The sequence below is a fragment of the Myotis yumanensis genome, unplaced genomic scaffold (genome assembly GCF_028538775.1).
Source record: "Myotis yumanensis isolate MYYU_CA2020_CCGP unplaced genomic scaffold, mMyoYum1.0.hap1 SCAF_9, whole genome shotgun sequence".
Taxonomy (NCBI): Eukaryota; Metazoa; Chordata; class Mammalia; order Chiroptera; family Vespertilionidae; genus Myotis; species Myotis yumanensis.
In genome coordinates, this window is record NW_027223760.1 from 75546416 (window position 1) to 75573909 (window position 27494).

The window sequence follows — 27494 nt, forward strand, 5'->3', positions numbered from 1 at the left end:
GGTAGTATTGTATTGATTTGATTTAATTCTAGCAAAAGCAAAGCATGCCATTCTAGTTGGCCTGTATGGCCTTGCTCCAGCTAACTTAAAAAATAAATTTAAAATAGCCCACAGGACTCAGGAATACATTTAACTTTGTGTAGCACTCTTAATAAAGGCTATTAATAGTGTTTAGTATTTTTATTTTTAAACCACAAGTGGATCTTAATAACTTGTATTCTATTCCTTTTCAGGAGACATTTGTTTCTCAGTGTTGGCAATGACTTTGGAACTTGTGAATATTCTACTTGCTCTGTTCCGTGCAGTTGTGACTGTACTCTATAAAGAATGAAGCACTTCTGTGTGTCCCTTAGTTGCTCTGCAGTGTTAACAGACGCTATGAAAAGGTTCAGTCTGGGCCTTTGAACTAAGTAAAATACATCCTGTGTCATTTTTATGGTTAAGTCTTTCAAAGCTTTAATGAGTCTTTGGCCTTCCTGAAAGCTGTTGACTTACTTTTCTATTAAATAACATCTGTAATACCCTTAATTTTTATTTTTAGTAGAAAATAACACTACCTCATATTTTATTTCTAATAGCTTTCTATCTTCTGCCCCTTCTTTCCCCCTTTCTTAATCCCCATTTCAGTCCTCCTTTCTGCCTTCTTTCCCTGCCCCATCTTCCTGTCCTCATCTTGTCTTTCACATTTGAACTGTTTTAGAACAAATAATAAGTGGACATCATGTATCAACTTCCTAGTTGGCTTTTACTTCTTCGTATGAAGGCTTCATTGAACAAGTGGTTTGCTTAGAGAACAGGGGGGATTTTATCAGTGGCCACTGTTATGATATCATTTAGAAGGACTGCAAGGAACATCCAATCCATGGGATATAACCCTACTTTACACTTAGTTTGCTAATTTTAGAGAATCTGCAATTATAGATTTTTTTTGACTTAAAAGTTTGCCCACTCTTCAGGTTTAAATAACACAGGGAGAGTTAAAGCAGGAATGCTTATTTCTTAGTGCAGCGGTTCTCAACCTGTGGATCGCAACCCCTTTGGCGGTCGAACAACCCTTTCACAGGGGTCGCCTAAGATCATCCTGCATATTAGATATTTACATTATGATTCATAACAGTAGCAGCATTACAGTTATGAAGTAGCAATGAAAATAATTTTATGGTTGGGTCACAACATGAGGAAATGTATTAAAGGGCCAGAAGGTTGAGAACCACTGCCTTAGTGAAATAAATTTTCCCCGACCTTTTCCTCAGCCTGGATTAGAATGTAGAGAAGGTAGAGGGATCATGCAAGCAGTGTTTGCCAAAGGTGAATGAAGAGAAGAATGAAAAGTCCGAGATTAGGTTCCCCTAACTGACACTCCTGCCCGGCCGGGAGGCTATGGAAGTCTCTTTAAACTCTTATTAATTCCTCCCCTCTCTAAACCTGGCAACAATTGACTCTCCCATGTCTACATGTTTTCAATATACATAGAGAAACTTATTGTTTTCTTCTTCTGAAGCTTTTTCTTTTTTTGACTAATAGTCTCTTTCCCATCTGATCACATTTAAAGTCTCTTCTGCCAACCCTCTTCCCCCCACACCCCAACTTCTATTAGTATCTTATGAGGCTGCATTTCATGTGATTTATATACATCCTCAACCTACATATTTAGTTTGTTGTAACCTCCCCCCCAGCCCTCCATAATGCTTTGAATCATATCGTGGTAGGTTTATCTGGCGTACGCTGGAGAGGGCTGATTTGGGTAAATAGATGTGACATTTGGTCAGGGTCACATTTGTTTTCTGATGCATTCCATGGAAGCTCTGCCATTATCAGCTAATAGATGGTCCCTTGTAAAATGTCTGCGTTTTATGTGGTCCATTTTCTGGATGTTGGTGATTTGGAGATAGATTTAAGTGGATATGTGTTGTTACTATAAAATCAGCCCGGAGGGGAGAAGAATGAAACACAGCCCTGGAATGCATCCCTCTGGCTCTCAGAACGCACAGGGAACCACCGCAACTCCAAACAAGCTCCTCATGACCAGGCCTCTTTCCATCCTGTTGGGAGAATTCTTTGTGACTGAGAATCAAATGATGATTTTAAGTGAGTCAGGATGCACTGGAATGTCATCCCACTCATCACCCTCCCTTCTTTTTTTTCCAGGAGGGCTATAAAACATCCCACACTGCCTTTTAGTAGAAAGAATTAGGTGGTAGTGGTGGGATATTTATATGTCCTTGTGGGGTGAGGGTGGGGAGTGATGGTGGTGGGTAGGAGTCCAGTAAACTGTTTCCCTGAATAAAAAAAAAAAGGAATTTCCTCGTTTCTCTTTTGAAATGTAATGTATATTTTTAGATATATAGAACTTGGTGAGCTGGATAGAATTTGGATATCATTGAACTTAACCCCTTTATAAGTGTAAGAACTTAGAATTTAACAGCGTCTTGGTCAGAGACCCCTGGAAATCTGGTGGAGATTCCACAAAGCCAACCCCAAAGGCCTTGGTGTGGGGAGGCAGTAGGCACAGCTCTCCAGACATTTCTGGCTGACCTTGTTTTGCTCTTGACTTTTGAATTGAGTAGAGAATCTAGAGTTTGACTGGTTCTCCTGTGACCTTGGTTTGAACCTCAGACTCCCAGACTCATTTCTGCCCTGCCCAAATTCCTGCCTGCCTTTGGCTCAGACCGAGTTCTGTTTGGCAACTACTTGGCCTCCACTTGGGTTCTATTCTTACCTCCGTTTAGCTTTGGTTTTCCAGCCTTCCCTGGGTCTTTGATCTTACATCAACTGATGTTTCCCGTAAGGCCTGACAGCTGACATCCCTGCTGTCTGGACTTCCACCGGCTGTCCAGCATCGGGACATATTCTCTAGTGACCAGCTGCTCCTGACCATCTTCACCTGCACAACCCACAGTAGCTTTGGCAAGCTACTCACTGCTTCCGGTGCCAGACTGGACCTACCGTCGTTCTACTTTAACATGTTTTCCCCAGTATCATCACACAGTCCATTGGTGAGACTGAAATGGGAGTCTTCTGATGATCAATGCCTTTTCCACAATACTTACAGAATAATTGCTTATTCTCCTTTTCTATAGCTGTAAATTTTATGTTTCAAACAATCCTTCCTAGGAAAAGAGAATAAGTGAACATTCTGTCACCCCCAGACCCCTTACTTACACACACACACACACACACACACACACACACACACACACCTTTTAGTCCTTCAATTTATACATTTTCCTTTCTTAATGATTTTCCTTTACTGTATTGTGAACTGTTTTTCTTTTCTCATTTGCTAACTTTGGAAAAAGAAAAATCCAGACTTTGGAATGTCTGAGTTTATTTAAGTCTCAGAACTCTTTTCAATTTAATGAAGGGAAATAAAAAAGGAAAATCAGAATGCTGGCCTGGATCTTCCTGGTTTGGGATTGGCCCTTTTTGGTGGCCATTGCTTTATACTGTACTTGGAAAATAAGAGTCATTGATGGTTCTCAGCTATTTTAAGCACATAAAAGTATAGAAATAAATTCTGAAATAAATTTAGAACTACCAGACAGTTAGAAATTGTGAGAAACATAATTGTTTTATAAAAATTTAACATGCTATTTTCTCAAGTAGATTAAGAGAGGAGGATATATGTAGTATATTTAATGAGGTAGAAGTAGTAGATATGTGTCACACTTGCATACTCAGCTAACAGAGAGCATATATTCTTTTCTAGTTTCTGAGGGACATTTACAAACATCGATTACAGACTAGGTCACAAAGAATATCTTACTAAACTTCAAAAAAGAAAACTAAGCTACAATGAAATATTTCAGAAATTAATAACTAATTTAAATATACAAACATAGGTATAACTTTAAAAAACACAGTGTGGTATGCAAAAAAAAAAGATAAAAAAATTTAAAATCTTAAGTAACTATTGCCTTATAGCATACTATCCTAGAACTTATTGCTTTAAAATAGGTTGGGAAGTCTTTTTCTTAAAGGACTAGAGAGTAAATATTTTAGGCTTTCTTGTTAACTCTACCATTGTAGCAAGATAACAACCATAGACAATACTTAGTGAGTGAGTGTGACTGGGTTCCAGTGGAATTTTATTTATGGACACAGAAATTTGAATTTCACATAGTTTTCATGTCTTATGAGATATTCTTCTCTTGACTTCTGTCAACCATTTAAAAATGTAAATTCCATTTTCGGCTCAAGGGTTCTACAAAAACAGAATAAATGTGGCCCATGTGGCCCTGTCTTGAAACAATGATTTATTATTTTTTATGGTTCTAAGGTTTTTTTGGTGGTACTGCTGGATTTTAGGGGGCCCACTTATATAGTTGTTTTCAGCTTCAGGGGTGGGGAACCTTTTTTCTGCCACGGGCCATTTGGATATTTATAACATCATTGGCGGGCCATACAAAATTATCACCTTAAAAAATTAGCCTGCTATATTTGGTCAAACATTTAATTAACTCACCCCTAATGCCTTGGCAGGGCCAGACCTAATGATTTCTTGGGGCTTATATGGCCCGGGAGCTGGACGTTCCCCACCCCTGCAACCAAAGCCTAGTTCAGAACACATCCCTATCTCTCTTTAATTCTCTGGTTATCTGGGCTGGAAAGTCCAGGATGGCTTCACTCACATATCTGGTTGGTGCTGCTTGTGACTACAAGGAGTGACTTGGTTCTCTTCACCTTTTTTATTCTTTAGGCTGGAGAGACTTTCTTACATGGTCTTTGAACACCTGTTCACCAGGCAAAGGCAGAAGACACAAGGCCTCTTGATGTCTGGGCTCTAGAACTTGAATTGTCTCTTCCATTACATTTTATTAGTCAAATTCAAGCTGAAGACAAATATTTTATTCTTTTAGGGAATTTTTTACAACCTTACTATGCTAGTGTGTAGTATGAATCCCTATGGAGAAATAGTAAGTAGTGACTATTTCTTATATGACTGGAGAAACTTTCTTTTCTTTTTCCTCTTCTATCCCAAACATCTATTAAGATATCAAGGGATGCTAGTGTGTCTGGGAACACAATTTGGGAAACAAGAGTATATAATTTAATATAATTTAAGAAAGTAAATTCTAAAATAATAGCAAATAGGATAATTATCCTATATAATAAAAGAGAAACATGCAAATTAACTGTCCCTCTGCTACACTCCCAGCCACACTCCCAGCCACACCCACCAGCCAATGAGGAGTGAGTATGTAAATTAACCCGACAAAGATGGTGGGTAATTTGCATACACAGAGCAGAGTGCGAGAGCCAGCATCTTGAGGGGACGTGGCTCCCTTGGTCAGGGAAAATCCAGAGAGTGGGGAGCACCAGGAATTCTGGGAATAGTAGTTTTGGTGGCAGCTCCAGGACCAGAAGCAGAAGCCCAGAGCATGGGGAGCACCAGGAATGCTGGGAATCATAGTTCTGGTGGCAGATGGCTCTCCTAGACACTACAGCAAAGTGAGCCTGGAGCAAGTTACTGTTTCGGTTGGGGATGGAGGGAAAGCAAAGGTTAGAAACATAAGTAAAATCAGAGTATCTAGGAAAAATTAAAGGGAAGATATCCTAAAACTTCCAGGAAATCTCCACCAATGACGCAAAGAAAAAGCCTCTATTATTCTGTGAGCAACAAACCAAACTGGGTTGGGGGTCTCAGACAATTTGCTCATATGATTGCAAAGATAGACAGAAACTCCTGGATTGGAGAGGGCTCCCCTGAGGGCTTCCAGATTGGAGAGGGTGCGGGTCGGGCTGAGGGACCCCCCCTCCACCCTCCCATCCTCCCAGTGCACAAATCTTTGTGCACTGGGCCCCTAGTATTATTATAATATATTTATATACTAGAGGCCCGGTACATGAATTCGTGCATTAGTGGGGTCCCTCGGCCTGGCCTGTGGATGGGACCGAAACAAGCTCTCCAACATCTCTTGAGGGGTCCTGGATTGTGAGAGGGTGCAGGTCAGGCCGAGGGACCCCACAAATGCACTATTGGGACTGGGGATGGACATGGGAGGTTGGCCAGCTGGGGAGGGACCATGGGAAGGCTCTAGGGTGTGTCTGGCCCATCTCACTCAGTCCCGATTGGCTGGACCCCAGCAGCAAGCTAACCTACTGGTCAGAGCGTCTGCCCCCTGGTGGTCTGTGCACATAATAGCAAGCCGTTGAGCGGCCTTAGCATATCATTAGCATATTATACTTTGATTGGTTGAATGGCCGACCAGACACTTAGCATATTAGGCTTTTATTATATAGGATAACATATAATGATAACATATTAGAACTTATTTCAGGTATTAACATTATAGGAAACCTAGGAGTTGAATTTACATAGGAGTTTTGAATTTTACTGATGTCATTCTTGGATTAGACTGGCTTATTTTAATATAAGAACAAAAAGCCTACATATTCATTACCTAAGAAAGATGGGAAAGGTGATGAGATAGTCACAATATTTTTCTAGGGTTTGGGAAATACTAAATCCAAAGAGTGGGATGGAATTTGGGAGAGAGAATAAAGTTGATCTCTGAATGCACACTAACAAGTACAGGTTGTTCACTAAAACAATTACATTTGTTAGATTAAAGAAAGAGTCTACTTATAGTGGTACTACATATAATACTAAAGAATATGCACTGGCTTGGTGGTTCATTTGGTTGGAGCGTCGTTCCATACACCAGAAGGTTGAGAGTTTGATTCCAGTCAGGGCACATACCTAGGTTGTGGGTTCAGTCCTCAGTTGGGGTATGTGTGGGCAGGTAACCTACTAATGTTTCTCTCAAACATTGATATTTCTCTCTCTCAAATCAGTAAACATATCTTTAAGTGAGGATAAAAACCTTTTTTAAAGAATAGTACATTTAAGAAAAATTTATAACTAATAGAGTTAAGCACGTACTAAATACAAAAGCAGTGTACAGAAAACAGTTTTTTTCCTATACAATCCAAAAATGTAATGGAGGGATTGCATGTGTGGTAAACAGCAGTGACATCAAGTACAAAATACTTAAGGACAATGGTAACAAGATATGTATGGGAACTACATGAAAGAACTATAAAATTTTCTTGGCTAGGTAGACTCAATATTGTAAAGTTGTCAGTTTTTCTCATTAATATTTTAACAAAACTTTAAACACCATTTCAACAGGGTAATTTTTGAAATTTAACAAATTCTAAAGTTCATTTTCAAGAATAAGTAAACTAAATTTTTTAAGTGTTGAAGATGACAATCCCTCCTATATATTAGAACAACTCCAATGTTTTAACACCATAAATAAATTGAAAACAAAAAAAGGTGGGGAACATATTTCTAACAATAACCTAAGATGATGGTAGTTATTTATTTTATAAAAGGAACAGTCAAATATATCCAATTAAACCCACAATAGCCTCAATAAATTAACTTGAAGAAATAATTTGTATTAACTGAAATTCTAATGTTAAAGTGATGTATGAAAAAGCACTTGGTCTTACTAGTAATTAAGTATCTATAACAAAAAAAGCATAATATGCTAATTAGACCAGACATTCTTCCAGATGACCTTCCAGACGAAGCCAGGGCTGTGAGGCCGAGCCCCTTGCACAGATTTTGTGTATTGGGCCTCTAGTATATAAGTAAAAATAGCTCAAGTATTACTTTCTCTTTTTATTATCAATGTTTTAATCACTAATTTTTAAACATAAATACTAATTAGTGTTGCCTAATGTATAGTAAGACATATAGGTTCATGATCTGCTGGAGGTAAAGCAATTGCACAATAGACATATAGAGCCTGAAAGCGCTATTCTTAACTCGATAATTCTATTTGGAATTATCCATCCTTTATTTCCTCACAAATCTCCTTAGATGAATGAAAATGAAGGCACTTGCAGAATTGTGCACAGTAATGAAGTACCACAAAGCACTTCGATATCTAGCATTAGGGAAATAAATAAATACTTATTTTGAATTAATCTATAACAAAGGAGGCAAGGATATTAGTATACTTGAGGTAAAGATAGTCTCTTCAATAACTGGTATTGGCAATAACTGGACAGATACATATAAAAATAAAATTGAACCACTTACACCATATTAAAAAATAAATTAAAAATGAATTAAAGACTTAAATGTTAGACCTGACATTAAAAAACGTATAGAAAATATAGGCAGTAAAGCTTTGACATTAATCTTAGCAATATCTTTTTGGCTATATATCCTGGAGCAAGGAAAACAAAAGAAAAAATAAACAAATGGGACTACCTCAAACTAAAAAGCTTTTTCACAGTGAAGGAAATCATCCATAATATGAAAAACAAAACAAAACAACAACAACACTGAATGGGAGAACTTATTTGCTATTGATACATCTAGTAAAGGGTTTATATCCAAAATATATAAAGAACTCATATATTTTAACACCAAAAAAACCAAACAATCCAATTAAAAAATGGGCAGAGGACCTGAATAGACATTTCTCCCAAGAGGACATACAAATGGCCAACACTGTATGAAAAGATATTCATCATCATCAGGGAAATGCAAATTAAAACTAAAATGAGGTGTCACTTCAAAGTTGTTAGAATGGCTATCCTCAGTACATCAACAAATAACAAGTGTTGGTGAGAAAAGGGAACCCTCATACAATGTTGGTGGGATGGTCAACTGGTGTAGCCACTATGGATGACAGTATGGATATTTCTCAAAAAATTAAAAATAGAGCTGCCAAATGATCCAGCAGTTCCATATCTGGGTATTTATTTGAATAAAATGAAGACATTAATTTAAAAAGATATCTCCAGCTCTATTTTCATTGCAGCATTCATTGCTAGTAATAGCCAAGATGTGGAAGCAACCTAGATGTCCAATAGATGAAGATGTGATACGTAAAAAGAATATTTGCAACAACATGGATGGACCTAGAGGGCATTATGTCAAGAGAAATAAGTCAGACAGAGGAAGACAAATATTGTATGATCACACTTTTTGTGGAATCTAATAAAGCAAAATAAGTGAATTAAAAAACCCCCAAAGCAGAAACAGCACCATAGTTATAGAGAACAAGCTGATGGTTGACCAAGGGGAGGGGAAAGGGGGTGAGAATGAAAAATACTTATTTTAGGAATATTGTACATTCACTAAAATTAAAGTTACTGGTAGTTTTTCATAGGAAGGGAGTACTTATTATAGAATATTAATTTTAAAATGCAAAATTATATAACAACAACTAAAAGGAATGGCAACAGTGGAGGTAGTATAGCTAAATATTAACTTTTGTCTCTGGATAGAATCATAAGTAAGATTGGTTTTCCCATCCTTATATTTCTGTTTGTTTTCCAAATTTTCTAATATGAACAGCATAGTAATTAAGAAATTAATAAAATTGACAAATAACCTTGCAATACCCACCAATTTTTCGTAGAGCTAACACTACAATTCCAAGATAACCAAGAGCAAACAGTTCTGTGCTCTGTTCTAGTTGGTAAACAAACCTGAAATTTTATTATAAGCCTTTGGTCATTGAGGACTAAGAACAGGACAGAATATAAAGGTCAAAATAAAGGGCAGAATTTATTCCTCCTGTCATTAGTTCATATTCTTAATTTCACTTTGTGTGAATATCAAAATAGAAGGTGTCTTTGACTTTTTTCTAACTTTTATATGATTCTGGATAAAAAGCTAAATTTTTATAATTATACTAGTATATTATACTTATTTTCAGTTAAGTTTTCTCTCTAATAAATTAATTGAGAAAGTTGTATATTTTCCTTGCTTTGACTCTGGAAGGGAAAGTGTAAACTTGGTTTAGAGGGGAGAGGACCATGCCTTTTGTTTGTGTGCTATAAAACTTCTCAGTTTTTAGCAGGAGAGAGAATGTTTTGATGAAACACAGTCCACCAGTGAATTTTGTGTGGCACAAGTAGCAGACTCTACTAACAATTTGTGCATGCTTTTTATGGTTGTTTACTGCATTGTTCAATAAAACTTACATACTTTTTTTTTTTAACAATAACTATACGAAGCATGTTAAAGCAACAAGTTCATGCAAAAGCTGTATATTAGAGAAATGTCAATAATTTTATGATCGTTGGTTACCTTATTTTTCTAAATATGTCAGTTTATTCATGCAACAGTAGTAGTTGAATGTGACATCTGATTATTAAAATGTTATTTTTCAGTGTAGTAAATTAACTAAAATGGTAATGTTTCATTTAGGATACTTTTTAAAATAGCCTTTATTTTTCCCATTCCCAAGGTGTTTCTAATCTGAATTGTTCATGTGTAAGATAGCAGCACCTTAGCATTAGTGAATTATCAACAGCACTTTTTAGCATCTCCTAAGTGTACTCCTGGAATTAGAAGAGTCTGACTGTGACCTATAAACACAGTAACAATTGGTGGGGTGATTTAATGAAGCACATGAAATAGTTTTCCAGTTTGTTAGCTCAGTTTGATTTATATTTCTAACTACCAAGAACTCCCTTTGGGCATATCCAAAAAGCAAATGAATTAATGAACTTACTCTTTTCAGATATATTCTTGAGAATGAATCAGTTTTGTAATTTGGTGCTGGGAGTCCATGGGGTTGGGCAAAGACCTGAATTTTACTCACCTTGTAGTGATTAAGTTTAAAATTCCTGTCTCATATTCTTCTTCCATTGTTTTGCCATTTTCCCTTCCTTTTCTTTCCCAGCTACTATTGGGCTTGGCTGGTGGCCTGGAGGAAAATCATGCTAGCCTCTTTTATTTTTCCCCAAGTCATGCTCTAGTTCAGCTCATAACATAAAATCATCACAGAATGTATAATTAATGCCGGAACTATCTAGGGTACGCTTAAAGATAAGTTATTTAAATTCTTAAACTAATTAAGTAATTACTTAAATTTAGTAGAAGATTTAAAAGTGATTCAAAAATAGCATTGGGAGGTACCTTAGTTTGGGTTTTCCCAAAAGCAGACCTTGATCCAGGGGCATGGGTACAGGTAATTTACTAGGGAAATGTTCTCAAGAAATACAAGTGAACATCGGGGAGAGAGAGGCCTAGAAGGTGCATTGACAGGCAGGTTGCCACTGTGGGCAGCTGGGGCTCTGTTGTGCTGGGGATACCGAAAACTGTGGCACATTCTTCAGAATCAGCTCACCAGAGGGTGGGGAAGCTGGGGCATTTATCTGCCAGCTCCTGTTTCCCCTGTTTGAGGATTGCCACTGCAGGTGCAGCCCAGCAAACTCCAGGGTGTTGGAGAAAGCTCACATACAACGAAGAGATGCAGCAGTTTGAGAAGGAAAGCTGGCAGCGGGCTGAAATTGTCTGTATGTCACTGCAGTGGAATTTATGTTGGTCAAGGGCACATGGGATAGAGCATCTATAGCCTCTGCAATTTTTTTCTGTCAGAGAACAAGAAAGGCTGAGTAGAATCATGGTTAGCCTAAGTTGAAACTGGAATTAGACTGCTCAGCTTTCAATACTGTCCTGTCCTATTAGTTGTAAGGTATTTGGCAAGATGTGTGACTTCTATGTTTCAGATTTTTTTTTACTATACATTTGGGATAGTAATAATAATCCTTATCTCTAGAATTGTTGGAGAATTAAAGAGTGGATGTAGCAAAGGTAAAACTCTCAGAAGAGTGCCTGGCATATGGGACGCACTTGATAAGTTTACTAATTGTAGGGATCTGGCTGGGCAGCAGTGTAGGAGGGTGGTGGTTATCTTGTATGGTGTAACAGAGTTCTGTTAATGAAATGTACGTCTCCGTCTTATTTGGCAGACATGAGGCATGTTGACTTGCGTTAAGTACTAACAACAAAAACACCTTAAAACAAACGCTCCCTCTGTTTTAGTGAAAGATGCCGACATCTAGGGGCTCCCTCCTAGGCTTTGCCTCTTGGAAAAAGAGCGAAGCCAGTTCCTGATGCCACCCCTGCCCCAGTTTCACTGTGGCCTAGTTGGCTGGGGCTGGGGCTGCCCTGGAGGGAAGCTATTTACCCTGAGTTTGGACCAGAGACTGACACCCAAAGAACAAATGAAACAAGTACAAAAGGCTCAGTTTGCTTTTTCTTTCCCTGTTTTGTTTTGTTTTGAACCTAAGTATGAAGGTTCTGAGACAACAGCATGGGCAGCATCACTCTTCCCAGAGGCCAGAGGGCCCGTGTCTGCTACAGGTGTAAGAGGAAACGAATGTTTCGCTGTGTGCATGTTGTCTCCTCTGTGGGCAGTTGGCACCCTCAGTCACCTCTGTCACCCAGTGACTCAAAAGTGACCACCCAGGGCACGTCACTCTTTAGGGCCCTTGAGCCATTGGTGCACAGCTGGTTGTAAATGAATCTGCCGCGGGGAGGTTGTTGTCTTTGTTTCTGTGTCGTTTGGGGTGGCCAGCCTTTCTGCCTGCAGAGTTCAGTGGAGAAGGCCATCTCTGAGCCCTCAGACAGGAGGAAGTGGGGGCGGCCAGGGCTGCTTCTGAGCTCCCCTCCTCTGAACTCTGCAGATGTTAAAGCTGTCAGCCACCCCTCAACGTTTGTGGCAAATTGCAGGGGAGGTTTCTCTGAGCGGGACTTGGCCAGGTGCAGTCCAGGCTGGCCCTGGGTTTCTGGAGAAGGTGCAGTGGAAGACAAGGGCTTGGGCCCTGTGGCCACTGCTGGACCCTTTCCCTAGAAGGGTCTCCCATGTTTTTTTTTTTTCCTTGTGGACACCAAAGAGAAGACAAGTAGGTGGCTCTTTTAACCAGCTTTCCAGGTTTCTGCCACTTCAGAGTTTCCCCCCAAAGTCTCACCTTATTTAGAAGAGAATAAAAAGATAACTAAATATAAAAAAAAGAAAAAAGAAAAAAGGATCAATGGGAGGATGTTTGCAGAGGCAGATTCTGGGATGAATGTGAATCGCTGTCTTCTAACATTTATGGCATTGGTTTCAGCTGGGAGGAATCTTGGGCTATCCATCAAAGGGAGGAGGCTAGTGAGGGTGGGGCCAGGGAGGATGGAGAAAGAGCAGGAAGACTGGGGAGCGGAGTCCTTATTCAGCTATTTCCAAATGTGAGGTGAGTGGCTGCTGAGAAGACTGTCCACCCTGGGTGAGCACTTCCTGCGCTGTGTCCGCGCAAAGGCAGGCTGGGTGACCGTTCTTCTGGGTTTCCAGAGCTGGAGGAAATTGCCAGTAAAATTCATTTCGCCTTCGGGATCCTTTGAAATCAAATATAGCATTTTATAGCCTGTAACTCTTTTTTCTTAATACCATTTTCATTTTAGTGTATTGTGTACAATAAGAACATAATGTTTTCTTTTCTGAGGCTGTTCATTCATGGAAGACACCAGATGAGGAAACGGGTAAATCCGGGAAGCCGGGGATTTTCATACTGCATTTGAAAATTTCCTTTCTTTAATGGATTTAGATTTAGTAGAGATATATTACAAATGGAATTTTGAAACAGGAAAATTAAGGAAAGCAAAACTGGTCTTTTGCTTCCCTTTACCATATATCGGGATTTATATTATGTTTAGTGTGGTGCTGATGGTCTAAATGTATATTTTAACTGACTTTGGGGACTATAAGAGATGGACCTCATAAATCACCTAGGTCAGTGGTCAGCAAACCGCGGCTCGAGAGCCACATGCAGCTCTTTGGCCCCTTGAGTGTGGCTCTTCCACAAAATACCACGTGCGGACCTGCACGTACAGTGCAATTGAAACTTCGTGGCCCATGCACAGAAGTTAGTATTTTGTGGAAGAGCCACACTCAAGGGGCCAAAGAGCCGCATGTGGCTCTCCAGCCGCAGTTTGCCGACCACTGACCTAGGTGATGTGTTTTAATACAGTGCACAACTGGGTTAAAAGTAATGAAAAGATGCCTGTTGGTCAAAGGAAAAGAGATTGAATTTGACCAGGAAAAAAGAATAAAAATTGGATCACAAATGAGTGTCTGTGAGCTCCAAATGGCAACTGACTAGCAGTCTATAAGGAAGCTTCTTCAAATATCTTAAAAATAGTACCAGTAAACTTCAGGTAAGATGGTGGTGTCAGAGGCAGCGTAGTTTATGGATCTTCCCAAATGTCCATATAAAAACAGATAGAGCTACTAGAGAACAAGATTGGAAAGATCATGGGAAACATTTACAGCAAAATGACAAGGAATTCACTTGCACCCCAAAGGGTGGGAACAAACCATCAAAAACCATAAGAAAGCACGATATGAGCATTTGTAAGGGAAAACCTAGAACAAAGCATTGGGGTCTCGAATGGACCAAAGAACGAGTCCAAACTAGCCTGCAGGTGACCTTTGGAAGGCACAGGGCAAACTTGACAATAGCAACTAAAACTAGGAAGGGAGTGCAAGGGGTTCCTGGTAATATCTGAGAGACTGGGGCGGTATAGCTTCTTGAAAACCACCCTCCACTAGAGAAACTAGTGAAATAAAAATTAAGCAGGAAATGGATAAGAGACATAAGGACAGAAAAGGTACAAATAAACCTAATAGAAGGGAAGAGCCTCAAGAAGTTTTGAAAATCAAGTTACCATATATATATATATATATATATATATATATATATATATATATATATTTAGCACCATACAAGAAAACTGAAGAGGGATTTCTGTGATGGTAAAAAGGCTATTTGAACCAAGCCTCCTTCTAAAAGTTCAGGAAAACCTAATTTGATATAAAAAATAAAAAGTAACACTCTAGCTGGTTTGGCTCAGTGGATAGAGCGTCGGCCTGTGGACTGAAGGGTCCCAGGTTCGATTCTGGTCAAGGGCACATGCCCGGGTTGTGGACTCTATCCCCGGTGGGGGCTGTGCCGGAGGCAGCCGATTAATGATTCTCTCTCATCATTAATGTTTCTATCTCTCCCTCTCCCTTCCTCTCTGAAATAAAAAAAAAAAAGAAAAAAAAGTAACAGAAAAGTGCAGAGATCAAATCTTATTCAATATTATTATAAAATACAAAAGGGATGAGCAGAATAATATCCTTATAGACTTCCCATATTATGTTTGCAGTGATGTTGCTTAGACTGTGCAGATAGTCATAGCAAAGCTGGTCAGGCCAGAAACCATTATAATCTATCACCTACACTTCATTTTGAATTTATACAGAACAGAATGTGTTTCTGAGCTGTGAATGACGATTTGTATGGATGAAAATTATTAATGTGGTAATAATTAGTGTGGATCTTAAGACATGGTGGTTACTTTGCCTAGTAAGTGTCTCACTGCGTTTAAGAGCCAGTTGTATGAAAAGTCCTGAGAGACTCCGAACTAGAAGGCGGTGATTGGGTTTCCTGGATATACTCTTCTTACTACATACTTTGTGTGGCCTATGAATTGACACACAGACAAAGGAGAGAGCTAGTGAATGCTAGGAGGAAAAAAAGATAACTTCAACCATAATTTATCAGTAATGTGTAGAGATAAATACCTAAGAGGAAATAAGGTCTGAGGAAATTACAGGAAATATTAAATCTATGATTCTGTTTACGGTAGAAACGCCGACCAACAAATTCCAGCTGTTTCTCTGTGGGTTATGGAAGTGTCACAGGTCTGTTTATAGTTAACTGCATTGTAGACTCCAGCCTGAGTCTTATGGAATCTCTGGTTGGGTTTGGCTTTACTTAGATTTGTCTAAAGAGACATTTTCCTATTGACAATACATTTATGGACTGTAGCCCTGTACCAAATTTTTATTTCCGTAACTTCTATTTTAATTTCTTGTCCCTCCTTGCCAACAGTTTGCCTCACCAGAAATGTTAGCATAGGTTTATTTATTTAGCATTTATGTAGCACTTACTAGTACAATGCACCTTTAAAGTATTAATACTTTAATTTTTCATGACAAGCTTATGAGCTAGATACTATTTTTTTATTGCTTAAAGTATTACAAAGAGTATTACATATGTCTCCTTTTTTTCCCCCTTGATCTTCCCCCGGCCTCCCCTACCCCCCAGTGTCTTGTGACCATTGGTTATGCTTATATGCATGCATACAAGTCCTTCTGTTGATCTCTTACCACCCCCCACCCCAACCCTACCCAGCCTTCCCACTGTAGTTTGACAGTCTGTTCGATGCTGCTCTGCCTCTGTATCTATTTTTGTTCATCAGTTTATAATGGTCTTTATTATCCATAAATGAGTGAGATCATGTGGTATTTTTCTTTCATTGGCTTATTTCACTTAGCATAATAGATACTATTTTTTAAACCAACTTGAAAAGCAAACTTAAGGACAAAGAATAATGAAGTAAATAAAGCTAAAGACAATCAAAAAGCTAGGAGAAGAAATTTGTAATGCATATAACTAGTAAAGGATTTGTATATAGGGTACGTCGACTCTGAGAATGAAGGTACCTGTTGAGAAGGGCTCCAAAGAGGACACTAGGCATATGAAAAGATGCTCAATGTCACTATCATCAGAGAAATGCAAAAAATATGACAAGGAGATATAAGCTCACATTTGTCAGAATGGCTATTATCAATAAATCTACCCATAATAAGTGTTGGCCAAGATGTGCACTGTTGGTGGTAATGCAGACTGGTGCAGCCACTGTGGAAAGCAGTTTGGAGTTACCTCCACAAATTGAAAATGGAACTACCTCATGACCTAGTTATTCCACTTCTGGGAATTCATCTTAAAAACTGAAACATTATGCTGTAACCAGTTTGGCTCAGTGGATAGAGCGTCGGCCTGTGGACTGAAGGGTCCCAGGTTAGATTCCAGTCAAGGGCATGTACCTTGGTTGCGGGCATATCCCCAGTAGGGTTTGTGCAGGAGGCAGCTGATCTATGTTTCTCTCTCATCGATGTTTCTAACTCTCTATCCCTCTTCCTTCCTCTCTGTAAAAAAATCAATAAAATATATATTTTTTTAAAAAGTGAAACACTAATTATAAAAAAATATATGCATCCCTATGTTTATTGTAGCGTTATTTACAATAGCTAATGTTTAGAAGCAGCCCAAGTGTGCATCAGTAGATGAGTGGATAAAAAGCTGTGGTATTTTTACACAATGGAATACTACTTGGCCATAAAAAGACTGAAATCTTACCCTTTGAGACACATGTCTGGACCTGGAGACCATTATACTAAGTGAAGTAACCCTGACAGAGAAAGATAAGTACCATATTATTTCCACTCATAGGTGGAATCTAATGAATAAAATAAACCAGCAAATGAAATAGACACAGATTCATAGAGAGAGAACAGATTGACATCTGTCAGAGGGGAGGTTTGGGGCTGGGTGAAAAAGGTGAAGGATTAAGCAAAAAACCCCCAACAAACAAACTCATAGACACAGACAACTGTATGGTGATTACCAGAGGAAAATGAGGGTGGGAGGAAGCAGAAGAGGATATAGGGAGGAGCAAGGAGAATGGAAGGAATCTTGGTTTGTGTGGTGAACACACAATACAATATTCAGATTATGTATTATAGAATTGTGCACCTGAAAACTATATAATTTGATTAGCCAGTGTCCCCCCTATAAATTCAATAAAAGGTGGGAAAAAAAGAAAAGAGTTCAGCTGAAAAATGGACAAAAGATATGAAGAGAAACGAAAGAAAAATATCTGAAAGCTTGTAAACTTATGAAAATATGTTCAATTTCCCCATCTGTGAGAAATGCAACTTAAAGTTACCACTTCTATCAGTTTGGCAAAACTCCCGTTTGACAATAACAACTTGGTAAGCACCTAAGGACATGGAGCATGGTGGAAGCACAAATTGGCATCAACCACTTTGTAGAGAAATTTGGCAAAATATGAGATAGCTAATGATGTGCCTGCTTTATGACTCTGCAATTCTACCTCTGTGTATAACTTAGGGAATCAACCCCATAGAACAGAGAAACTGGAAATAATGTGCCATTGCTAGGAGAAAAAATAGATTTAGAATTATTTCACAGAAACATGCCAAGTGGATAATAAAATGAATGAGCCAAATCTACATTTGTGAATATGGATAGATCCTGAAATTAAAATATTTAATAAGAAAAGTGAGTTGCAATGTAAAGTTTAAAGATACACATCCAAACAGATACACACGCAAAATATATACAATAACATGAATATAGAAATGCACATGAACTTTTTTTGGATGGTGGTTACTTCTGAGAAGAAAAAAGGGGGAAAAGGTTAAGTAGAGGTACAAAAGAGACTTTGCCTGTGTCTGTACCATTTTGTTTCTTAAAAGATATGAAGCAAATATGCTAAGATATTAACATTTTAAAAATGTGGGTGGGTGAAGAGATAAATGTATTTACGTTATTTTCTATAGTTTTCTATTCATACACTTCTTTTGGGCTTGTTCGAAAGGTTTCACAATAATAAAATAAAAAATAAATTTAATAATTTAAAAACTAACTCTCCTGGGTAAAGTACTGGATTTTCTTTTAAAAATCTTTGGGAAACATTGTTGTTATATTGAGATAAACTTCCAAAAACCTTTACGTTGTGTGAACAGCATCTTTTCCCAAAGTTTTATATTCAGTTATTACTCGTTTATAGTGTAATGTGTTTTGCAATTCTTCATTGTTTTTGTTAAGTCTATGTAAGATGTTTGCTTAGCTTTTTCACAAAATTATTTAGAATTTAAAGGCACAGCTTTCTGGGTCTAGTTATCTGTACATCCAGAAAGTTGGCATGTTAAGAGGATAAAACTAATGTGTGCAAATCTTAAAATATTATGGGTTTTTGTTATACAAATATCAAAAGTTATTTTCAGAAAACTGTGGTTGGCAAATCTACAACCCTACCATAGAGACAGTATGACAAAAAGAAGAGGGCTTTTTAAAAGTTAAATGTTGATGTTAAGAAATTTAAACTCAAGAAATTTAACCTTAATGTAGCTGTGTTTTATCTACCTAAATGATGCTGTCTGATTAACAATACCCAATCCAGCATCAAGTAAATTAAAAAAAAATCTACAACTAAATATAGGAGTTAATTTAATAAATTCACAATTAAGTATGTATTGGTATTTTTAATATATAGATATATATATTTTTGTTGATTTTAGAGATGGAGAGGAAGAGAGAGAGATAGAAACATCAATGATGAGAGAGAATCATCGATAAGCTGCCTCTTGTACACCCTTCCCTGGAGATCAAGCCTGATGTGCCCTGATCTGGAATCGAAACTGTGACATCTTGATTCAGAGGTCAAAGCTCAACCACTGAGCAACACGGTCCAAGTTCAAATTGTTTTTTTGAGTTTCCTAGAGGAGGCTCTAGCTTTGAGGATCACTAAACTGGATCTAAGGACACCCTACTTGTCTAATCTTCCAGATTGTGTTTCTCTGTGATTTAGATCAGCTTTTTATAAAATTTTAGCAGAATTTTTGTGGCTAATAAAACATGTGCTTAATAACTTTTTTTTTTGCATAGATAAAGGAAAGGAATCTACATCAGATTAGATCAAGAGATAGATTTTCAGAAGAAAATGACTGATATGTCCTCTGGGAGCAGTGGAATGCAGACATGCTCTGTCTCTGAGTTTAAGGCATCTATGAACAATTCCACACCCACACCCACACAAAGACGCAAACAGTGGTCACAACTGCATCTCCAGAAGCTGCCTCGCTCCCATCTCATTTCCAAAGTGCATCCACTGTTTTCCATAACATAAAATAAATCCCTCTCTTTTGCCCAGTGGTGAAAAGCTTATATAAATACTAAAATTTCAACTATCCCCTCGAGCTTTCTCTTGGCAGCCTGCAGCTATGGGTTTGTTTGGTTATTGACATATGTTTTCTGTGTAGATCTTCCAGGCCACTTGGGTGAGCCCAGTGGTGATAAATGTACTTGTCTGGAAAATTTAGCAGACTAATCATTATAACACTCTGTTTATGAAAACTTAAATAATTAACACTCTAAATGAAAAGGCTCTGTATTTGAAGTATCTCTTTTATTCTTTCAACATACATCATTTTGGTGATACATATCTCTATAAATCTTCGAAAGTCTTAGCCAGGAGATGACTTTAACAGTCATTAAAAAGAAAATATGGATGTAAAGAATTGATTAGTGCAAGACATTTAATCTTGCATTGTGGTGTTCCCATGAAGGAATATTTTTCAATATTTGGGAGTGAAATATTTTATTGTGTACTAAATAGGGATAATTAACATTACTAATCTGTAATTAAAATTTATAATGAAAAATCTTTATTTCTCATAATGGAGAGAAATGGGGAGGCATTATATTTAAAGACAATAATCAAGACATTCTCTAGCTGTTTGTAGAATAAGTGGCTGCATGAATAGGATCAATTACATTCCTAAAAGGTAATATTACCTACATAAAAAATTAATCAGATTCTTATTTATATGGAAATTTTAATGTAAAATAATAATGTAAATTATTTTATATAAATATGTAAACATTATAGTTCATGTAGTAGTCTATCTTTTAGAGAATACATTAATTCAAACTTTTTTTTCTTTCTTTGTATCTACTAGAAGGCAATCAGAGAAATGTCCTCAAAGTGTAGATAGTGTTTTTACACTTTTTTCTATGTGGAAGAAGTCCATTTCTCTAATATAATTTTCCATGGAATCTGTAGATCTGAGATGAATTCTAGCTATGTATAAGAGTGCTGCGTAGAAGTCCTTGAATACTAAACATTTCTACTCTATTTGCACTAGTGAAGTAATTTACTTGCTGCCAGCAATCTACCTTAGCTAATGCTTTTAAAAAACCTTTTCACCTCGATCGTTACTTTAAAAATAATTTGCTATTTTAACAATTAGCAGTTCTAAAGTTTTTCATATTTACAAACTATGAACGTCGTTGAGGATCCAAGCCTGTTCTGTCCTTTTTTAAAAGAGAAGAAATATAAAACAGTAAATTTCATTAATGAATTAGGTTCCCTTTTCTTCCTTATAGAGAAAATGAAGAAAATCAAATAAGCATTTATGCCCATGAACTCCAGTTTTAAGTTATACTAAAAACAAAACAAAGGTAAAAGACTTTAATGAATTTGAGTGTCGTTGGCTAACCTGAGATATCTGTCTTTATAAGTAATGTCTAATTTTTTCTGGTTAGTAAGTCACAGTATGGATAAATAAGTAACAGATTATTTTTAGTAATGCTTGTGGCTATTAATTCTGATGCACTTTGAATGTAATGGTGATAAAACATGTACCTTTCTTTTAAAACAACCACATTAGTTTATTTTTTTGTTTTGAGGAGTAATATAGTATATCAGTTTCTATGCCTGAGACCTAAAAAATACTTTGCCCAGTAATATGATATTCTCAAAATTGCAATGATATTATTTTTATAAGGAACTCAATGACACATTGAAACAACACAATTTTTTCACATAATCTCTCTTCTCCAAGGGAATCTCTGTTAAAAAGTACACACGGACAGAAATAGAAGGAATCATGGATTTTCAACAATCCTACCTGGTTGGCTACAATGCAATTTAAGCCATTTCATATAGGCAACATTCTCTCAAAACTAGGAGCAAAGAAACTCGAAAACACTGCCATTACTGGTTGCTGCAAAAGAGGGTCACATGAGAAATAAAGTTGTTACCTTTTCTAAAAAATATATATTTTTATTCATTTCAGAGAGGAATGGAGATGGAGAGAGAAATAGAAATATCAATGATGAGAAAATCATCCACAGGCCACCTCCCGCATACCCCCAACCAGGGATTGAGCCTGAAACTCGGGCATGTGCCCTAACTGGGAATCGAACCATGATCTCCTGGTTTATAGGTTAATGCTCAACCACTAGCACACTGGCCGGACACCTTCTTTAGAGTATAAAAATGCATCTTTTTTTTGGTCTCTTTCTAGGTTTGAAGAAGAAACGACCAGCAAGTGGTTACACCTCTTTGAAGGCAGTAAAGTCCCCTATGGCCCAATAAACAATATGAAGAATCTATTTGCAGAACCTCAGGTTTGCTTTTTGAAGTTTTTATTACACCATGATTAAAACAAAAATTTGCTTTTGTTTTCTATCCAGATTGATTCATATGAATATAAATTAGTCATTAGTCTTACACTTTAATCATATAACTTGATATTTTACTGTTATGTTAAACTATGGATATGAAATAGAAATAATTAGAATTTAAAATGGGCTGTCTACAATCATAATTTTATGTTTACCAGATCTAACATATTTCTTCAGCCGCCACTACATAAAATTTCCAAGGTCAGGACATTTTTTTTTTTTCCTGAAAAATAGAAATATAGACCACTGAGAGGTTGGGGTCAGACATTCAGAAAACATCCTCTGTAAAAAGAAATATGAGAACTTTCACAGTTACAGCCTATTTCTCATAATATTGCTCTCTTAAAGTATACAAAGCAAGGCATAGTTAATTCCGCAAATGAGAGGCTTTTATATGCTTTGATTAATGTGTGTTATTCATGAAGAATAAATTGTACTTGAATAGAGATTTGTGCTCTAACTTGATACAGGCTCCTTAGTGGGGCCCAGGAAAAAGGGTCAACTGAAAAAAACACACAGTTCTATAATATTGTTTACATGGTTATTTTTAAATAGTGTCAAAATAATGTTTTTATTTTAATCAATATCATGGCAAGCGATTTATCATTTCTGAGATTCATATATTAATTCCAAAAGCTAGAAGAACTTCATTTCTCTGGGAAGGTTTCACTGTGATTATTTCTATATCTTGTCAGTTTTCAAAGTTTTGAATTTCTAGAGTTTTAAAAATCTTTTGATTTATATAGTGATAGATCCTTGAAATGAATTGTTGAAAATGGAATACACGTTTTAAGCTAAGAGAACTTTGTTGAAAACTGACCTAACCCTTTACTTTGGTACCTTTATCTTACATGAATATATATATATATATATAAATGTAATGATTTAATTCAATGTTTACAATATTGAAGAAAAAAAGTGAATGAATTCAGGAATTCTGCTCGTGCTATTTTTCAGCCAAGATTGTGAGTATGGCAAGGCTTGGTCAATAAGTATTTGAAATGAGGGAGCCCACTTGATACTCACTGTGTTTATGTGAAAGGGTCCCACCACATCAGCAAATTAATTCCTTGTGATTCCTTGTGGTGAGGTAGCAGCGTACACACTCTGGAAGTAGTAGACCAGACACCCCATCTTCTTACTTCATAACTTTGAATAAAAGGCAAATCTTTGGCTTTATGCTGTACTGGGGTGGGGGGGGGGGGGGTTGGAGGTAGGGGAAGGGGGATGGTTGGTTTTTATTGTTACTTTTCTGCTTAAAGCTGATACAAAGCTGAGTAGGGCTTTACATTAAACTCATTTGGAGGGCACATTTCTCTAGAGATAATTCCTGAGAGCTTTTCAGCAGTTTTGTTGCTCCACTTGTATTTAATCAGGGGTAAAGTCATTAAAGTAAAGAATGTCACCATAAAAATCATTAGATATATTCTAACATTACCTATTTTTTAGGCTTTGTTGAAAAAGGATACCCCCATCACCTTAAAATTGTTCACTTTATGGGCTAGTTCAAATTGAATATAAGATAATTAGAATTTTCATTCCCAAGTTTAATTATTTCAACTCTTTTGGACCTTCAAGAAATTTCTATTGTTGGTCTATGGTATATTTCCAGTACTTAGCTCATTTCCTAAATGGAGAAGGTTGAAATGATCTAAGCTAGGATACCAACTTTTGCTTCTACCCCCAAAGGCTCTGAAAACTGCCTTCTTACACACCAAAAAATAGATTCTAATTGCTACAGTCCTAACCTCAAAAATTCTTAAGCATACAGTGATAGTTGTTGATAATTTTACTCTAGTTGCAAAAGTAGAGTTGGTCTCATATATAATTTTATTCTGTGGAATTTAAATGCTAAAATGTATGTATATAATTTATCTGGATTTTTAGTAAGACTAGAGAGCAATGTAGTATTATTACATTTAAAAAATAATCAAAGGCAACTATAGCAATTGTGAGTAGGACTTTTTTCCACAAGAGGCAAGGGCACTCACTGTCTTTCCCCTGTGCTCATTTGGCTCATTTAGAAAGAAGTGCATATAATTTTGAATTTTGAAGGAGTGGAGACTGTCAAAAAAAAATCAGAGAGTGTTTTTCTTAATTTGTGTAACATAACTGATTTTACACAGAATTAAATAGGGCACCTACAAGTAACTATTTTGATAGTTTATTCAAGAAACCTTTATTGTTGTTAATGTACCAGGCTCAAGATATTTAGTATGACTTTGGTAATTTTCTTCCTTTCTGAGAAATAAATTCAAAATGGACTTCACTAGCAAATACTCAATAAATATTTGTTGATGCATGAGTCAGCGAATGAATGAGTTGATTCTCTACAAAGTATAGATTTTTTCCAAATGATCCAGTGACTGACAAGCTCTATCTATGGGCCTGGCTGAAAAGCCTTGGGTTGAAAAGCTCAGGGACGAAGCATAACGTAATGGTTAAGGCCACGGAGTTAAGATTGATGGGCAGTTTTATAAACTCTCTAGGTTTCAGCTTCCTCGACTGGGAAGTGGTGAAATGGGATCCCTCCTTTATATTGTTGTAAATGGTAAATGAGATCATGTTGAGTAAGGGCACATAGTAGGGACTGCCAGATGTAAATGCTTAAGGAACGGTAGGAGCTCTGGTTTTGATGGTGCCCTTTGTGGTTAGTTTTTTTGTGAAAAAAACACTTTCTTTTACTTACTTTTGTTTGATGGGTAGAGAGGCACACCCAGTGTACTTATGGAGATGGAGGTCATTAGCTTCAAACTGAGCTCCAACTAACATCCTTAAAAAAAAAAAAAAAAAAAAGCATCAGCAAACTCTATGCCAAGAAGTTCTCAACCACTCACCGTTTCTGATGATTGAAAATCCTTTTATTTTTCACTTTCCGTGAAAGTATAATTTCCGTTTAAGGTGTCCTCCCTTGTTTTCCCCCTGCTGAGCTGTGGAGTTTCTTGGCCCTGGGTGCACGGAGCCGGCCACTTCTGTTCAGATGTGGGGCGGCACTGCTGGCGCCTGGGGCCCAGCTCTCAGTGTGTGCTGTGCCAGTGCAGCTGCTGGTTCTACTGAAAGCTGACTTGGGTGAAGTACAAGGCCTGGAACATGGTGCAGAGCGTGAGACTTTGATGAGGTGAAAGTGGGTATGTTTAACAAAAAAAAAAAAAAAAAACCAAAAAAACCCACAAAAAGGTTTTGAAGCATCACCAAATAGGAGAGCATTTTCTGTGGCTGTACTTATCAAGTAGACCATTCACATTTCATTTGTGGTTTACATTTTCATCTTGGTAGGCAACGAAAATTTACAGGATGGCAGAAACTATTTCTAACCTAAGTAATTTCATTATTGTCTAGTGTTTGGAGAAATCTTTTTTTTTTTTTTTTTTTTTTTTTACCTAAACAGCAGATGATTTTTTTTCTTTGATAGATGCAAGGTTCTCTACCTTCTATCTCTGATTATATGCCTCAGAACTTTGCACAGTTAAATTGATGCTACAGGTATCCACTGATGAGTTAATCAGGAATACTATGGGAGCGGGGCAGGGAGTTGGTCTATATTTACTGATAATTTTTGATACAAAACCTTTTTACTAGTGGTAGTTTTGTTGTTTTTTTTGCCCCTCAATGATAAATTGTGGAAAACCATTTGCATTATAGAAGTACTAGAGGCCCGGTGCACATAATTTTTGCATGGGGGCAGGGGGAGTCCCTCAGCCCAGCTTGCACCCTCTTGCAATCTGGGACCCCTCGGGGGATGTCCGTCTGCAGGGATTGGGTCTAAACCAGCAGTCAGACATCCCTCTCGCAATCTGGGACCACTGGCTCCTAACCACTTGCCTGCCTGCCTGCCTCATCACCCCTAACCACTCGCCTGCCTGCCTCATCGCCCCTAACCACTCTGCCTGCCTGCTTGATTGCCCCTAACCACTCGCCTGCCTGCCTGATCGCCCCTAACTGCTCGCCTGCCTGCCTGATTGCCCCTAACCTCCCCGCCACCGTGTCTTCATCCAGAAGGACGTCTGGAATGATGTCCGGAAGGTCGTTTGGCTCGCTGGTCTAATTAGCATATTATGCTTTTATTATTATAAATAATATAGATTATCTGCATATAGATTTTAATAGTTGTTTTTCCAAGTGCTTTCTTAAAATATTTTTTTAATCAGGCCAAGATTGTGCAGTACATTAAAGGAATTCTTAAAAAGCTTAAAAAACTTATTAGATGACCTCAGTATGGTCCCATTTAACATACCCTTGGGAACATGTGCATGAAATACATTGTGGTTTGAGGTTTTCCAATCCAAATAAACTTAAAAAGAAAATGCAGCTTTTAATAGAAACTATTCAAATTCTTGCAAAAATAGGTATGGATTTCACCACTGAGAGGGTTTAAAAGCATCAGTATCAACCCTGAGAATCTAAAGAGAATGTGTTATCTTGCTTTCTGTATTTTGCTTAAGACTGCATGTTTGGCGATTCTAGTGTATTACTATCGTTGAATGAACTGCTCAATTAATTATATATATATATATCTGAACCTCTGATTCATATTATCTTTCCTTGATACTGTGACCTCTGCTTGGGCAGAGGGTGTCATTTAGCAGAGCCTTCCCGTTTGTACCACACACGTTGAACACATCAGGTGTGAGACATCACCCTGCAGCATCACTTCGGAGAACTGTTGGGAGGGAACTCTCAGAACTGAAATATCACAGCTGGCCCTGACTTTAACGAGTGCCAAACACCTGCAGGCTCTAAAAGGAACCAAAACAAAACCCCACCCCGTGGCGGCGCGCCATCCCCCCAACAACCCTTCCTGAGCTGCGCATCACCATCAGAATTAATTTAACATTTTCTACAGAAACCTTATTCTTTCTGTCCCAGGAGGCCATGACAACTGCTTTAGCAAAACCTTTGTATGGGATAAATATGTCATAGAAATAAACAGAGGGAAGTATTGAAATATTTGATAGTTTAAAATTATCTGTTCTTTTCACATAATAATTTGTGGAAGCCTGTGAAGTTGGAGGTTTTATTAATCTCTAGGCTAGCTCATATCCCCTAAGTGATTTTGTTTTAGCACATTTTGGCAAAATATCTGAGCATCTGGAAAAAAATCCTTCAATATATGTGCCTTAAGCACCCCAAAACATAGACCTATTTGTCAAGTTTTTTCTAACACACACACACACACACACACAACTGGTGTGTTTTACAGATTACCATTTCATTGACATTAGTTGATATTTACTAAAATGCAGTTGCATAGCCCTAGGAGGGTTATAAACAAAATTGTATCCTTGTCTCTGTGCTGCTGGGAAGTGCATACATGCAGTGCTCTCTCTGCAACTGGAAAGCAGTTGATGAAGACCTGGGGTAAACAGTACCTGAAAGTAGATGAAGGAGATACAAAATACATCTTATGTTTATCTCTGAATACACATGATACATTTTAAATGATGAATAAGTTCAGAATCATTACATATGTCTGTTTTATGATACCTGGGTATAATATTTTCAATTTTGAAGAAACAATCTATGTTAGACTTCAGTGATTAAATGAAATAAAAATGGAAAGTTTATGCTTCAATTTTATGTTAAAA

The 27494-nt window shown here is 37.4% G+C and overlaps 1 protein-coding gene across 2 annotated transcripts in view; it reads left to right on the top strand.

Annotated features, from left to right (window-relative positions):
• The window catches only part of SUGCT (succinyl-CoA:glutarate-CoA transferase), a 527109-nt gene that overhangs the window by 194379 nt on the left and 305236 nt on the right, over positions 1 to 27494 (top strand). For both annotated transcript variants that reach the window (XM_070425193.1, XM_070425194.1), the window contains one exon: positions 21750 to 21852. In XM_070425193.1, coding sequence (XP_070281294.1) covers positions 21750 to 21852 — 103 coding nt within the window. The remainder of the gene's footprint in view (positions 1 to 21749; positions 21853 to 27494) is intronic.